This window comes from Psammomys obesus, unplaced genomic scaffold (genome assembly GCF_907164565.1).
Source record: "Psammomys obesus unplaced genomic scaffold, mPsaObe1.curated_primary_1811, whole genome shotgun sequence".
NCBI lineage: Eukaryota > Metazoa > Chordata > Mammalia > Rodentia > Muridae > Psammomys > Psammomys obesus.
Window position 1 is genome coordinate 29514 of NW_026596129.1, and position 15508 is coordinate 45021.

Consider the following 15508-nt stretch of genomic DNA (forward strand, 5'->3'; position numbering starts at 1 on the left):
ACCTCCAGACGATCTTTTATTGTAGAGGATTATTTTAGCTATTCTGGGTTTCTTTTTTTTTTTTTTTACTTTTTTTTTTATATTAATTCCAGTTTATTTACTTTGTATCCCAGTTGTAGCCCCCTCCCACCCTCATCTCCTGCTTGGCCCTCTCTAAGTCCACTGATAGGGGAGGTCCTCCTCCTCTGCCATTATTCCATATGAAGTTGTGAATTTTTCTTTCAAGGTCTGTAAAGAATTGTGTTGGTAATTTGATGGGAATTGCATTGAATCTGTGGATTGCTTTTGGTAAGATGGACATTTTTACTATGTTAATCCTGCCAAGCCATGAGCATGGGAGATCTTTCCATCTTCTCATATCTTCTCCAATTTCTTTCTTCAGAGGCTTGAAGTTTTTTTCATATAGGTCTTTCACTTGCTTGATTAGCTACCCAAGGTACTTTATGTTATTTGTGGCTATTGTGAAAAGTGTTGTTTCCCTAATTTCTTTCTTAGCCCTTTTGTCTTTGGTATATAGGAGGGCTACTGATTATTTTTTTGAGTTACTTTTTTTTTTTTTTTTTTTATCCAGCCACTTTGCTGAAGGTGTTTATCAGCTGAAGGAGTTCCCTGGTAGAATTTTTTGGGGTCACTCGTGTATACTATCATGTCATCTGCAAATAGTGATACTTTGAATTCTTTCTTTCTGATTTGTATCCCCTTGATCTCCTTTAGTTGTCTTATTGCTCTAGCTAGGATTTCAAGTACTATGTTGAAGAGATATGGAGAGAGTGGGCAGCCTTGTCTTGTCCTTGATTTCAGTGGGATTGATTTAAGTTTCTCTCCATTTAGTTTGATGTTGGCTATAGGCTTGCTGTATATTGCCTTTACTATGTTCAGGTATGTGCCTTCTTATCCCTGATCTCTCCAGGACTTTAAACATGAACGAGTGTTGGATTTTAGCAAACGCTTTTTCAGCATCTAAGGAGATGATCGTGTGGGGTTTTTTTCTTTCAGTTTGTTTATATGGTAGATTACATTGATCAATTTCCATATACTGAACCACTCTTGCATACCTGGGATGCCCAGGGTTAATGTTTGAGCTCAGAGAGTCTCCATAAGGTCTACTACTGCCACCCCCACATACCTGGTGCCACCCAGAACAAAGCTGCTTTCATCGGTGAAGAGTATCCATTTTGCATCCGGCCAGGAGATGTCTGTCAATTCTGGCCTTAAGCTCTGAATGTGTTAAAACACGATATGACATTCGTGCTGAACTGTTGAGTCAGGATCCTGCAAGAGTGTTGCTGGGTTAAGAGCTGAAGTGAGACCATATCGAATGCGGGATGGGTTGAGGAGCAGGGCCTGGTAATGTGCCAGCCTAGCATTCAATAGCCAGCAATCAGGTGGGCTCTTTAAAATTCCGTCTATAGAATGAGGTATAGTGATCACTAGTTCTTTTCCCATGGTAATCTTATCTGCATCTTTAATAAGTTGGTGGCAGCCACAATATGGAGACAGGGGGTCAGCCCTGAACCACCAGGTCCAGCTTCTTTTATAAGTAGGCCACAGGTCCCTTCCACGGGCATAAAGGCTGTGTTAGGACCCCTTTAGCTATGCCATTGTTCTCGTCTACATACAAATGGAATGGTTTATAAGTATCAGGTAGTTCCAGGGCTGGTGCCTCTAACAGAGCCTGTCTGAGTCTCTGGAAAGCATTGTCTATTTCAGAAGTCCAGTTCAAATAAATTTCTTGCCTTTTGTGGCCTCATATCGGGGCTTGGCAATTTCAGTAAATCCAGGCACCCAGAGTCTGAAAAATCCTGCTGATAACAGAAATTCCCTCACCTGTCTACTCGAGGTGGGGACAGGGACATTTAAAATAGTCTCTTTTTGGGTGGGGGACAACATACATTGCACCCTACCGCTTGAGAATGTAACCCAGGTAAGTTACCTCTGACTGGCAGAGCTGGGCCTTCTTGGCAGACACTAGGTATCCCAGACAACCAAGTTCTTGCAGCAGCTCTCAGTTAGCCTCCTGGCATGTTGCCAACATTGGAGCCATGATGAGATTAGAGGAGGCTTACTGGGGGTGGTTGTGTCTGACTCACCCAGGTCCTCATGCAGGGCCTCGTTGAAGATGGTCAGCGAGTTCTTGAACCCTTGTGGGAGGAGAGTCCAAGTGAGCTGCTCGTTGAAGCCTCTCTCCATGCTGTGCCATTCGAAAGTGAAAAGAGGTTGGCTAACGGGTGCCAGGGACAAACTGAAAAAAGTGTCCTTCAGGTCCAAGACGGTGTAGATTGTCTGTTCAAGGGAAGGCTGCTCAGCAAAGTGTAAGGGTTTGGCACAGTGGGATGCTGACTTCCCTGAGGTCCTGCACCTGTTGATAGTCATTTGAATGAGGCCTTTTCACAAGTAGATGGGGAGTATTCCAAGCCAACTGGCAGGTAATCAGGATGCCTGCCTCCCACAGTCTATTGACGGGGGGGGGGGGGGGTAATTCCTGCTCTTGCCTCTTGAGGCATTGGGTACTATCTGACTCTGGCCGGGGTGGCCCCTACTTTTAATTGTACAATGATTGGAACCCTGTGTCTGGCCAAAATTACTGAGTTGTTTTCTGCCCAGACTTGACTGCATTCAGGAATTCATCCAATAGAAAACCCTCAGCAGGGTGAGAGGGCTGGGGGAACCGTTTTTATTCTTCCTCCAATGCCAAAGTTAAGACATGAATGGGGACAGTAAACTTCCTAACTTGTATTCCCTCTGGCCCAAAATAGATTTGCGCTTCCATTTTGGTCAAGAGGTCCAGTGCCAAAAGCAGGTAGGGGCATCCTGGGATCACCATGAATGAATGGGTTACCCATCCCATTCCTAAGTCCACTGTTCTTTGAGTAGTCCACAGGTAAGGCTTAGTTCCTGTGTCCCCTTGGCATGTCTTCTTGTCAGAGAGGGGTCCCAGAGCTGTTTCAACACTGACTGCTGAGGCCCCGTGTCCACTAGAAAGCCCACGGGTGTCCCCTCTACCTTTAAGGTTACCCAGGGCTCATGGAGGGGTGCTGAGCCCTGACATCCTCAGTCATCAATTTTCTTCTAACTCGGGGACCTTAGGGCCTCCCCCAATTATTCTTGGGGCATTTTTCCAATGGCCCAGTTCCCTGCAATATGTACATAGGTCTCTCTGTAGGAGCCTACAGGTGGGAGAGATGCTTATTCCACCACCTATGGCCATCCAGCAGCCAGCTGTCATAGGCTTACCTCTACCCCATCCTTTTGCTAGAGAACACTGGACTGCTTTGCTCCGCAAGGAGGATCTGGGTTATTCCCCAAGTTTGTTGATCTTCCAATGTCTCTCAGTTGTTGTAGACCTTCTCTGCTATGACAATTAACTCTCCTCTATTCTTGCTAACAAACTCATCAAGCCTCTGGAGCTTTTGGTGGATGTCCAGGGCAGCTTGGGTCGCAAATGTCATGTTGATCACAGATTGGTGTTCCAGCGCTACTGGGTCTTATTTGTGTGTAGGTTTGGTAGGCTTCCAGGAGCCTCTGCAGGTAGTTCCTAGGGGGCCTCATTTTTTCTCCTGCATTACCTCAGTTATTGTACTTTTAGATTTCTGGGTCGCCAAGTGGCTTCCCAGAGACCTCCCATCAGAACGTGGGGATTCCAGCCAGTTTGGCCGGTCCAAGGGGAAAGCTGCATCAACTTGTCTAGAGTCTGGGCTCCCATACCAATTTCCAGGCAGCTCTAAAGTACCGTCCCTCTCCTCAGCAATGAAGAAGGTCTGCAAGAGTTGCTGACAATCGTCCCATGTGGGATGATATATCACCATTATGGAATCTATGAGCTCAATGAGGTCTGAGGGTATCTCAGAAAAATTGGGGTTCTGGGCCCTCCAGTTATACAAATCACTAGTGGGAAAAAGGTCATAAGTCTGGAATTAGTAACCATTCTCATTTGGTGGGGCATTGGGTGCAAAGGTAAGGTTACCATGGAGTTGGGTTGATGCCCAGCATGTGATTGCGTGCATGGGGACCTCCACTGAGAGTCTGAAGAGTCTCTGTCCCTCATTCTTTCTCTCTGCTTCCGCCTCTTTCTCTTTCCTTCTCTCTCTTTTCCTCTCTATCTGCCTCCCTCCCTGCTGAGCCTCGCCTCCTGTTCTCCTCTCCCACAGGTTCCAGTTCTGCCTGATCTAGCTCCAGTGAGGGGTCCTGATGGGGTGCAAAGGGAGGTGGATCTAGCTCTTCCTCAGGCGCTGTCCAGAGAGGGGGGAGGGGGAGAACTGGCGACCTCCTGAAGTGGGGGAAGGTGGGATTTCAGCCAGGAAAGAGGGCTTTCCACCAAATACTGCCAGATAACTGTGTGGGGCACCTAATGGGGGGTCCTGGCCTCCCAAAGAGGACTTCCTTGACCCGGTAATTGTGGGGAGATGGAATGTCCCATCCTCTGGCCATCTGACCTTAAAAGTGGGCCACTCACTACTGCAAAAGGTGGTTAACTTCCTAGGGCGGACAAACAGACCATTATCATCTGCTAGCCACCTGAAATCCTTAAGGTGAGATTGGAGAAAGGCCAGGGGAGTGGTCTGCGTTTGGCCCATTCTATTACTCCAAGAAGTACAACAATAAAACGACAACAATCACAGCCAGACAAACAACTATACACAGACACATGTTCCCAGGGAAGTGAAGACAAGAAGCAAAAAAGCTAGATCAACTAGTGAGCTCTGGTAGGAAGAGAGACCCTTTGCCGGATCCAGATCCAATTGAGAGCTGTCACGCTCTTTTGAAGAGGACCCCAAGAACAACTGAGAGCTATCACATTCTTCCAGAGAGGGATCCAAAACCAAAGCCAAATGAGAACCCTCAAGTTCTCCCAAAGACGTGACAGGAACATCTTCCATACCTCAGGCTGGGGATTTTCCAGCACATCCCCTAATCCCAAGGGCCCATTCCAACTCCTTTTGCAAAAGGAAACCAAAACCAAGAAAGTAAACACCAGAAACAAGAACACAGACACAAAGAAACACAAAACATAAACCAAACCAGTATCTCTAATAGGGCGTGTCCTCCTAACTCACTTACAGATTGGTGGGGAAGTCATGGGTTCCCCTTAAACACCTTACTACTTGAGTAGGGGGCCTCAGTGATTTCCAGCCAAAGCACGATAAGTTAAGGTCCAGAAGACACTAAAAGAACGACCCCAGACTCAAGTAGCATGCAAACAACAAAGGGCATTTATTCTGCAGAACACCAGCATGCTGGGGCCACCATCCAGGCAAAATGGCAACCCTACACAAAGGTGCACAGGTCTTCTTATAGGAAACTTGGGTAATTTTCAGTGACAGATAGGTCATCTTTATCATGATTGGTGCACATAAAAAGCAAGGGTATAAGTACATCTATGATTGGCTATGGCTAGCTAGAGCCTGATTAGAGGTTGGGGGCTCTCTAAACTGGCCCAAACTGGCTCAAACTGGTGGGCTGCAGGGAAATCACAAGGGTTTAAGGGCTTGCAACCAGTCTAGGTGGTCAGTGGGCTACATTGTTGTATTAAGAATGTTCTACCACAAGATAAGGCTGCCCAGAACAGATGTCCCTTTGCATTTTTGCGCTTATCTCTATGCTGTTTCTTGGGTGGGAGATTTTATGATCTTGTTCCTGGAACTGGAGGCTTAGTCACTAAGGAGGACCCTAGGGAGGATGCTTAAATCTCATTCAGAATGGCAAACAGGATAGACACTAGATGCAGTGAAAGAGAGGAAACAGGACGGGAGCCTACTATAGAGGGTCCTCTGAAAGGATCTACCCAACGGGGGATGGAAGCAGATGCTGAGACTCATGGACAAACTTTGAGCAGGCACATGGAGTCTTGTAGAAGAAGAGGAGGGTGGGGATAGAGGGACATGGAGGGGACAGGACCCCCACAAGGAGATCAACAAAGCTAAAGGATCTGAGCCCAGGGGGTCCTGCAGAGACTGATGCACCAATGGAGGACCATGCATGGAGAGGGCCCCCTGCTCAGATGTGGCCGATTGGCAGCTCAGTCTCCCTGTGGATCTCCAAGTGAGGGGAACAGGAACTGCCTCTGTCATGAACTCAGTTACCTACACTTTGATCACTCGTTCTTGGTGATACAGCCTTACCAGGCCACAGAGGAAGAGGATCCAAGCAGTCCTGGTGAGACTTAACAAACTATGGACAGTTGGCAATGGTGGAGAACTCCCCCTTTCAGTGGACTAGGGGAAGAGGATAGTGGGGAAGAGGGGGGGAGGATGAGACTGGGAGGAATTGAGGGAGGGGGTTTCAATCAGGATATACAATGAATAAATTGTGAAGAAAAAAATTAAAATTAAAATAATTAAAAAAAGAAAAACTCATAAACAAAGAACTTATCTGTTCTTTAATATTTTCCCAAAGAGCTGCCCATTAGATACCTGGGAATTAGGAAATGGAAAATCTGCTCCCCATCTCTGAGAATTCTGTGGAAGTCCCCAGGCTCAGGCTTACTTTTTAAATCCTTTTTAAAAGTCTGAATTCACCTGCTACAGAGGGCCTCTGAAAGCCAGAAGAAAACAGGAAACAACCTTGAAACCTGCCACAGAGGGCCTCTGAAAGCTTCTGCAGTATAGACTGTCAAAGCAGATGCTGAGCCTGATGGCCAACTGATGGGCAGAGTGAATGGAATTTTATGTAAGAAGTGGGAAATAGTAAGAGCTGGAGGGGACGGGAACTCCACAAGGAGAGCAACAGAACAAGATAATTTGAACACAGGGAACTTCCCAGAAAATCATACTCCAACCAAGGACTATTCATGGAGATGACCTGGAACCCCTACACAGGTGTAGCCCATGGCAGTTCAGTGTCCAAGTGGTTTACATAGTAATGGGAAGAGGGACTGCCTCTGACATAATCTGATTGGCCTGCTTGTTGATCACTTCCCCCTGAGGGGGGAGCAGCCCTACCAGGCCACAGTAGAGGACAATGCAGCCACTTTTGATGAGAACTGATAGACTAAGATCAGAAAGAAGAGGAGAACCTCCCCTATCAGTGGACTTGGGGAGGGGCATGCATGCAGAAAGGGGAGGGAGGGTGGGATGGGGAGGGGAGGAGGGAGGGGCTTATGGGGGGATACAAAATGAATAAAGTGTAATTAATAAAAAATTTAAAAAAATTAAAATAAAAAAGCAGAAAAAAAAAGTCTGAATTCTACTCAGCTTTCTCACTCCTATTGGGAAAGAAGCTCTGTGAATAAAAACCTGTGCATGGATTTACTGATCCCACTCAGAACCATGAAAGTTTGCAGGAGGGCAGGAAGGATTTCAGGCCTGAGGATTAGCAAAGTTTTCAACTCCAACTTTCTTTCCTTTACTAGAATTGCCAAGGGTAATACTAATGACTGTAAGGTTTCAGAAATGTCTAGAACCTTGTAAAGAAAATGACGCATTCCTTTTTTCATAATCTGCCAGTCAATGCTAAATGGTTCCCAAGACAGGTCTTCTGGGCTGGTGAAAAACATGCCATCACAAACTCCTGGAGTGTGAACTATGGCCACCACCATTCATACAAGGCAACAATGCGCTTGGCAAAAACAAGAGCACACTGGGGCTAGAACAAAAGTGTATGTGAAATATCCTTTTATCAAAACACAAAGCAGTCATAACTCCAAAGCCAAAAAAAAAAAAAATTAAAGAATGGTTAAGTAGAAGTATATAACAGCTTCTAGTTCCCAAAACAGTAACACAAAGTGGAACAAGGTGTACAGTTTCTGTGATAGTCAAGAACTAACTTGGCTGATCATCAAAGATGGCTAGGAATTATGAAAAGTCACGTTACATCAAAGGAATTAAAAAAGACCCATATACCCCAGAAAAAGACACTTAAGCACACTATTTACAAAAGAACTACACGTCTAGCAGATGGTAGAAACTCAAAGGTCTGCCGACCTCTACCATGGCAAGGCTCCAATGCCACATCTAAGCATCTGTCCTAAAGGTACACACAGATCAGTGCACAAGTACTTTCACTGCACCATTACTTACAGTAGCAAAAAGACAGAATACTCCCAAATGTCTATCACAGGCAACACGTTATGAACCTAAGTGCCACATGCCCTGGAAAGAGAGCCTGCCACTCCCAGGCAAGAAAGGCATCAGCTGGAGGGAAGAAGAGCTGCACCCAGCCCTGCTTGGAGAAGGGGTGCTCCCTGAGAGCCCCTGACCTCCATTCTGGACTCCCTAGGAAAATGGGAGAAGAGGAAGGGAGAAGCCACCAGAGGCAAGTGGCTCAGGCACACAGAAGAAAAGGGGGGAAAAACAGCCCTGACTGGGGCTCTTTACCTTAATAGAGAACTAACAGACCACCAAAAGGGTAAAGCAGGGGTTCTGCTAGGTCCTGGGGCCCACTTTTTGACAGCCCTTAATCGTGGACTATACAGGTGGAACAGGAAAGCACAGTTGCATAGTTTGGGACATGGTATTACAGGTGGCCTTGCATCTGTTGACCCTACTCTATGCACTCCATGACGTGTATCTGCAGAGTGTCCATATCAGGAGCCTGATACTGGCACTTGGGACAACAAAAGTCAGGTGGTTCCTCAGGAGGGATCCTCCGCTGGTTGGACAAGGGCGAATGAAAGGAGTGGTGAGCTGAGAAGAAAAAAAAAAAAAAAAGAACACAGGATAGCTAAGTGGGCTTCATGCACAGCCTGGGTAGACCTCAAAGAGAAGGAGGAGCTAACAAGGTCTGAGACCTATTGATACCACCATATCTGACTACATGTGTGGCTGGGAGCAACCTCTACCAGCAGTTTTTCTTTTGACTCAAAGTGATGTGGGCTACTGACTGGGGTGGCCAACAGGACCTCCCCACATCACAGCACCAGAGAAGCCAACACAGGCTTTTCCTCAGCACAACATTCTGCCCCCCTGCCCATCTCCTCCCAGCATCTACCACCTGTTCACTCACCCTGAGCAGGGAGTAAAGGGGGCTGGGAAGTCTCTACATGCCGCTTCCTCATATCCTCAATCCTTTGAAAAACAGAAAGCATTCAATCAATGTCTGTGGGGCTTTTTTTATGAATAAATACTTCCATTGAGATATAATTCATGTACCATACAGTTCAGCAATTTAAGCTGTATCGTTCAGTGGGTTTTACTCTATTCAGCATGTCCAATCATCAGTATACTTTAAGAATATTTTTGTGGGCTGGACAGATGGCTCAGAGGTTAAGAACACTCTCTGTTCTTCCAAAGGTCCTGAGTTCAATTCCCAGCAACCACATGGTAGCTCATAACCATCTATAATGAAATCTGACGCCCTCTTCTGGCACGCAGGCACATATGCAGGCAGAGTGCTATATAAATAATAAATAATAAATATTTTTAAAATAATAAATATTTTTAAACAATTTATTATTTAAATATTGATTTTAAAAAGTATTTATTATTAAATAAAATATTATTTAAATAATAAATAAAAAGAATTATTTTTAAAAATAATTTATTATTTAAATAATAAATATTTTTTTTAAAAGCTGGAGTCATCTGATAAAAGGGAATCCCAAATGACTAAATACCCCATTAGATTGGCCTGTCAGCAAGTCTGTGGGGCATTTTCTTCATTGAACACTCATGTGGGAGGGCCTAGTTCCCTAGGGATGGTGCCACTCCTTGGGTAAGCACCTGAGTTTTCTAAGAAAGCAAACCAAGCAAGCCACGGAGAACAAGCCAAAAAGCAGTTCTTCCATGGTTTTGGCTTCAGTTCCCATCTCAAGTTCCTGACTTGACTCCCCTCCATGATTGCAACTATAAGTTGAAATAAACCCTTTCCTCCACAAGTTGCTTTTGGTCATGGTGTTTATCACAGCAGTAGCAACCAAACTAAGACAGACAATAGTAATAGGTTCTTGGGGAATTGCTGAGACAGACATGACCATGTTGTTTTGTGGAAGACTGTGGAAGGATTTTGGAACTTTGGGCTGGAAATGCCATCTCAATACATGCATTGCTGTGAAGTTTCTGGCTGGACCAGTGGGAAAGGTAATTGCTGGAAGGACAGGACACAGGGAGAGCAGCAGGAGGTATAGGAAACTCAATACAACTGCCAAGAGCCATCAATCTCCTGTAGCTACTACCGGTATCCACTTTCTCTGTGTGTGGCTGTGCTCCTGGCTACACTCTTAAAGGCCCACCTGGCTGACTCATGGCAGCCAACTTTCAGCTTGTTGAATTCACGCTGTAGCTGCTCAAGCTGCTCCTGCAGAAGTTCCTTCTTCTCCACCAGCTTCTCCCGAGCATGTCTCTCAGCTTGGAAGTCAGCCTTGTAGATATCCGCCTGGCAAAAAGAACAGAGGTATGCCTACCATCCATCACCTGCCCTTCAAGCATTCTATACCATATCCCGGAGGAATGGAGCCCTGTCCTGTCCCCTAGGACTCCATGATAGTATACCAGGAACAGATATGAAAGCCTGTGATCCCAGGAACACCAAGAGGTCAAGTAACAATGCAAAGGAGTCAAGAAGACTAAGAGAGGCCACTACAAAATGGTGCCAAAAAGGTACACAAGACCCTATGGCCTGGGTGGGAAGGCTACTCATATGGTAAGCAGGCTGGAACAGAGACCTCACCTGGGCCTTCAGGACTGGTACAGTCTCCATCACAATCTTGTGCTGCTCAGCCTCCTCTTTCAGCTTATCAATCAATTCCTGTTTTGCTACCAGGGCCTCCTCGGCTTGCTGAAGCTGTCGCCTCAGATCTTCCAGCTGCATGCCCTAGAGAAGGACAAAGAATTCTGGCAGTCTCTTGGCCTACAGTGGGACCAAACTACTTGCCTGGCTGGCCACTGTTCTAAGAACTAAGAAGGAAATGCTGGAACAAAGCCGGACCTTTGGACTTCAGATCTTAATATGTGCAGGGAGAAGACTGCATCCTGTTGTGGCCCTATAGTACAGAAGAAATGCTGAGGTCTTTCTTAGGCTGCACAAAGATCTTAAGACTGATAGGAACTCTCAGGCTATAAGCACTGCCTCCTACTCTGTGTCATTTCCTTCAGAGAATCCCCAGCTAGGCAGCCTTCCCCTTGACCCTTCAAGAACAGAAGCCACCATCCCTCCTGAGGCTTCCCACTCACAGCAAGTAAGTACTATGTACTAACCATCCAGGCTCCAGTCCTACCATACACCAGGCAAGGCTGAAACCCTGGGTCCTTCCACTCTGCCACTTGGTCAAAGGTCTGCTCATCACACACACCCTATAAACATGTACACATGCTCTCAACCAGGAATTCCCTCCTGGGATTAAAGCAGCCATTTTTAAAGATTTTAATTTATGTCTCCCTGTGTGTGTGTGTGTGTGTGTGTGTGTGTGTGTGTGTGTGTGTGTACCCACAGAAGTCAGAGATGGTATTAATTAGATCTACCAAGGCTAGAGTTGCAGGTGGCGGGGAACAAAACTTGGGTCCTACGAAGAAACAGCAAGTTTTCTTAACCACTGAATCATCTTTCTAATCCCTTAAGCAGCCATATAACTAATTCTTCATCCTGTGACCTGGTTTCATGCTTAATCCTTACAAATCTTCTATGAGTACATTATAGTTGACAATATCCTTCTTAAAAAGTGACCACTAACTCTGTTTAACTATGCACAATTTGTGTTAGCTTTCAAGGTCTTTTCTCAGTTCACTTCTATTATTATTTAAATTTTAGACAAAAATGTTTTTATTTTTAAATTAGTACCTGAGTTAACTCATTTAATGAGGGATTTTTCTGCATAAAGGTCTTCATGTTTTATTGTTTAAGCCCTCCCTTAAAGCATTTGCTAAGAATAATAGTGTTCAAGTATTTTTAATCTACTTGTGCAACACTATTTATAGTCTTTCAAAAGTTGTTCATACATTTTATAAATTAAGGCCATATTTAGGTGCTAGAGATGCTCACCTTTTACATAGAAGGTTAAAAAATTCAGTGATAACTGCAGAAGAAAAAAAAATACTCCCATGGAGATATAATAATCATTATGGCATCCAGTTCTTAGCCTAAATTTTTATTTGTGTGTTTCCCTATGTTTTCTTTTTATTTATTAAAATTTATTCACTTTGTATCCCAGCTGTAGCCCCTTCCCTCAGCTCCTCCCAATCTCACCCTCTATCCACCTTATCTCACTATGCCCCTCCCCTAGCCCACTGACAGGGGAGTTCCTCTTCCCCTTCCCTCTGACCCTAGCCTATCAAGTCTCATCAGGACTGTCTGCACTGTCTTCCTCTTTCGCCTGGTAAGGCTGCTCCTCCCTCAGGGGGAGGTGATCAAAGAGTCTGTCCCTGAGTTCATGTCAGAGACAGCCCCTGCTCCCATTACCAGGGAACCTACTTGGAGACTGAGTCTATGGGCTACATCTGTGCAGGAGTTCTAGGTTATCTCCATGCATGGTCCATGTTTGGAGTATCAGTTTCAGAAAAGACCCCTGGGCCCAGAATTTTTGTTTCTGTTGCTCTCCTTGTCAAGTTCCTGCCCTCTCCAGGTCTTTCTAACTTCCCCTTCTTTCATATGATTCCCTGCACTCTGCCCAAAGTTTGGCTATGAATCTCAGCATCTACTTCAAATCTCTGCTAGGTCTTTCAGAGGCCCTCTGTGGTAGGCTCCTATCCTGTTCCCTGCTTTCTCCCACTTCCAATGTCCATCCCATTTGCCTTCTAAATGAGGATTAATCATCCTACCCAGGGTCCTCCTTCTTGCTTAGCTTCTTTAGGTGTAAAGATTTTAGTATGTTTATCCTATATTATATGTCTAATATCCACGTCTAAGTGAGTATATACCATGTGTATCTTTCTGCTTCTGGGATACCTCACTCAGGATGATCTTTTTCCAGGTCCCACCATTTGCCTGCAAATTTCATGATTTCCTTGTTTTTAATTGCTGAGTAGTATTCCATTGTGTAAATGTACAATTTCTGTATCCATTCCTCAGTTGAGAACATCTGGGTTGTTTCCAAAGTCTTGCTATTATGAATTAATCTGCTACAAACATGGTTGAACAAATGTCCTTGTTATATACTTGAGTATATTTTGGATATGTGCCTAGGAGTGGGTATAGCTGGATCTTGAGGTAACCCTATTTCTAATTGTCTGAAAAAGTGTCAGATTGATTTCCAAAGTGATTGTACAAATTTACATTCCCACCAGCAATGAAGGAGGGTACCCTTTCTCCACATCCTCTCCAGTATGTGCTGTTCCTTGAGTTTTTGATCTTAGCCATTCTGATGGGTGTGAGGTGAAATCTCAGGATTGTTTTAATTTGCATGTCCCTGATAACTAAAGATGTTGAGCATTTCTTTAAGTGTTTCTCTGCCATTAAATATTCCTCTATTCAGAATTCTCTATTTAGTTCTGTACCCCATTTTTTATTGGATTACATGATTTGTTGCTGTTTAACTTCTTCAGTTCTTTATATTCAGTTCTGGATATTAGCCCTCTGCCAGATGTAGGGTTGGTGAAGACCTTTTCCCAGTCTGTAGGCTGTCATTTTGTTCTGATGACAGTGTCCTTTGCTTTACAGAAGCTTTTCAGTTTCATGAGGTCCTATTTATTGATTTTTGGTCTTAGAGCCTATGCTGTTGGTATTCCGTTCAGGAACTTGTCTCCTGTGCCAGTAAGGTCAAGGTTCTTCACTTTTTCTTCTAACAGGTTTAATGTGTCTGGTTTTATGTTGAGGTCTTTGATCCACTCAGACTTTATTTTTGTGCAGGGGGATAAGTATGGGTCTATTTGCATTTTTCTGCATGTAGATACCCAGTTAGACCAGCACCATTTGTTGAACATGTTATCTTTTTTTCCATTGTATGGTTTTCTTAGCCTAAGTTAGGGAGGAGTCAAATTTTATCCACAATAACTGCCTATTTTGTTAAAATAAATGTATAAAAATATAAAATTTTGTTTAAACTCTGCAACTATGAGAACTATTTTTTGCACAGTTGTACACACACATACACACACACATACATCATAGAGCTTTATTTTGCTCTTCTGCCTTTCCTTCTATTTCTCCTCATTTTATTAACAGAAAAAAACAGAGAAACTCCTATTTTTGTGAATCCCTCTTCAGACATTTCATCTTGCATAGCCACACTGTTCTAGAACTTCACAGATCTTTATGGTAAACATTTTTAAGAAATTTTAGTGAGAAGCAGCAATGCCTTCATAAATCAGTTTCTCTAGTCTACTAATATCATTTAGCTCCCCATTGCTCTCTGGAGTTGTTTATTTAGTGGGGAGGGCTGTTTTTGTTTTGGGGGTGGTTCTTCTGTTTTTTTGTTTGTTTGTTTTGTTTTGTTTTGTTTTGAGACTGTACATATCCCTGGCTGTGCTAGAACTCAATCTGTTGACTAGGTTGACCTCTAACTCATGATGATATGCCTGCCTTACCTCCAGAATGCTGGGATTATAGGTATCTGCCACCAAGCCCAGAATCAATATGTGAGCTTTTGACAACCTTGTTACATTTTTTTATATGACTTACTGAGTTGTAAAGAATTATCAACAGTCCATTCTGTCTATTTCTATTTAGAAAGAGGAGGACAGCTAATAAACTTTACTGTTTAAAAAAAAATGTGACCACTACAATGTTGGTCATAGTGGCACACACTGGAATCTCAGCACATGGAAGATGGAGGCAAAAGGATCAGGAGTTCAAGGCCAGTTCAGCCACCTAAGAGTTCAAGGCCAGCCTGGGTTATGACACCATCTTTAAAAAACTGAAAAAGTATGGGTGAGGGAGATAGCTCAGTTAATAAAGTACTTGTGAGGACCTCAATTCAAGCCCCAGAACCCACATAGGAAAAAGAGCTGGGCATGTATAGCTCCTGAGGAATAACACCAATGATGTCCTCCAACCTTCACATATATTTGTGAATAGGCACACACACAAAGTTATCACTAGAACTGACAAGCTCTGAGCCACCTCAGAAATGTTTCTGAGGAAACTAGAGAGGCTGGAAAGATGGCTCAGCTGTTAAGAATGTTTATTGTTCAGTCTTCAGTACTCACATGGCTCACAACTGTTTATAACTCCAGTTCCAGGAAATCTATCACTCTTTTCTATCTTCAGCATGTACCAAGCACACACACACAGTGCACATACATATATGGAGGCAAAATACTTCTTTATATTAAATAAATATCAAAATGTTTTTAGAGAAAAAAATGTTTTAGAGAAGAAATGTGTCTAGGACTCTTCATGGCTCTAAGCATGAAGGATTGGCTATGCAGAAAAATAGCCCTGCCACAGACCTTATCTGAAGGTCCTAGACACAGATATCCTAGTGATGTCCTGTGGATGTGTCTCATCTCCTTGTGGCTATCCATAAACTGTCACAGCTGCAGCCCCAATGACGGTGTCAGACAACTTGAGAGACCCTTTCAAAAGCTAGGTGCTCTAGATCTCAAAGGTCATACTGCTCACCTTCAGGTACCCTAAGAAAAGAAGAAAAAAGCCTCTCCCTGGAAAGCCCAGGGCAGTCATACTTATGAACTTGTGTTCGTCA

The 15508-nt window shown here is 44.1% G+C and overlaps 1 protein-coding gene across 13 annotated transcripts in view; it reads right to left on the reverse strand.

The window, feature by feature from the left end:
• Positions 1 to 5187: 5187 nt before the first annotated feature.
• The window catches only part of Ikbkg (inhibitor of nuclear factor kappa B kinase regulatory subunit gamma), a 39760-nt gene continuing 29439 nt past the window's right edge, over positions 5188 to 15508 (reverse strand). For all 13 annotated transcript variants that reach the window (XM_055591827.1, XM_055591829.1, XM_055591826.1 and 10 more), the window contains 4 exons: positions 10603 to 10746; positions 10166 to 10308; positions 8941 to 9002; positions 5188 to 8621 (listed from right to left, as the gene is read on the reverse strand). In XM_055591827.1, the coding sequence (XP_055447802.1) occupies positions 8479 to 8621; positions 8941 to 9002; positions 10166 to 10308; positions 10603 to 10746 (492 nt within the window). In that variant the 3' untranslated portion in view covers positions 5188 to 8478. The remainder of the gene's footprint in view (positions 8622 to 8940; positions 9003 to 10165; positions 10309 to 10602; positions 10747 to 15508) is intronic.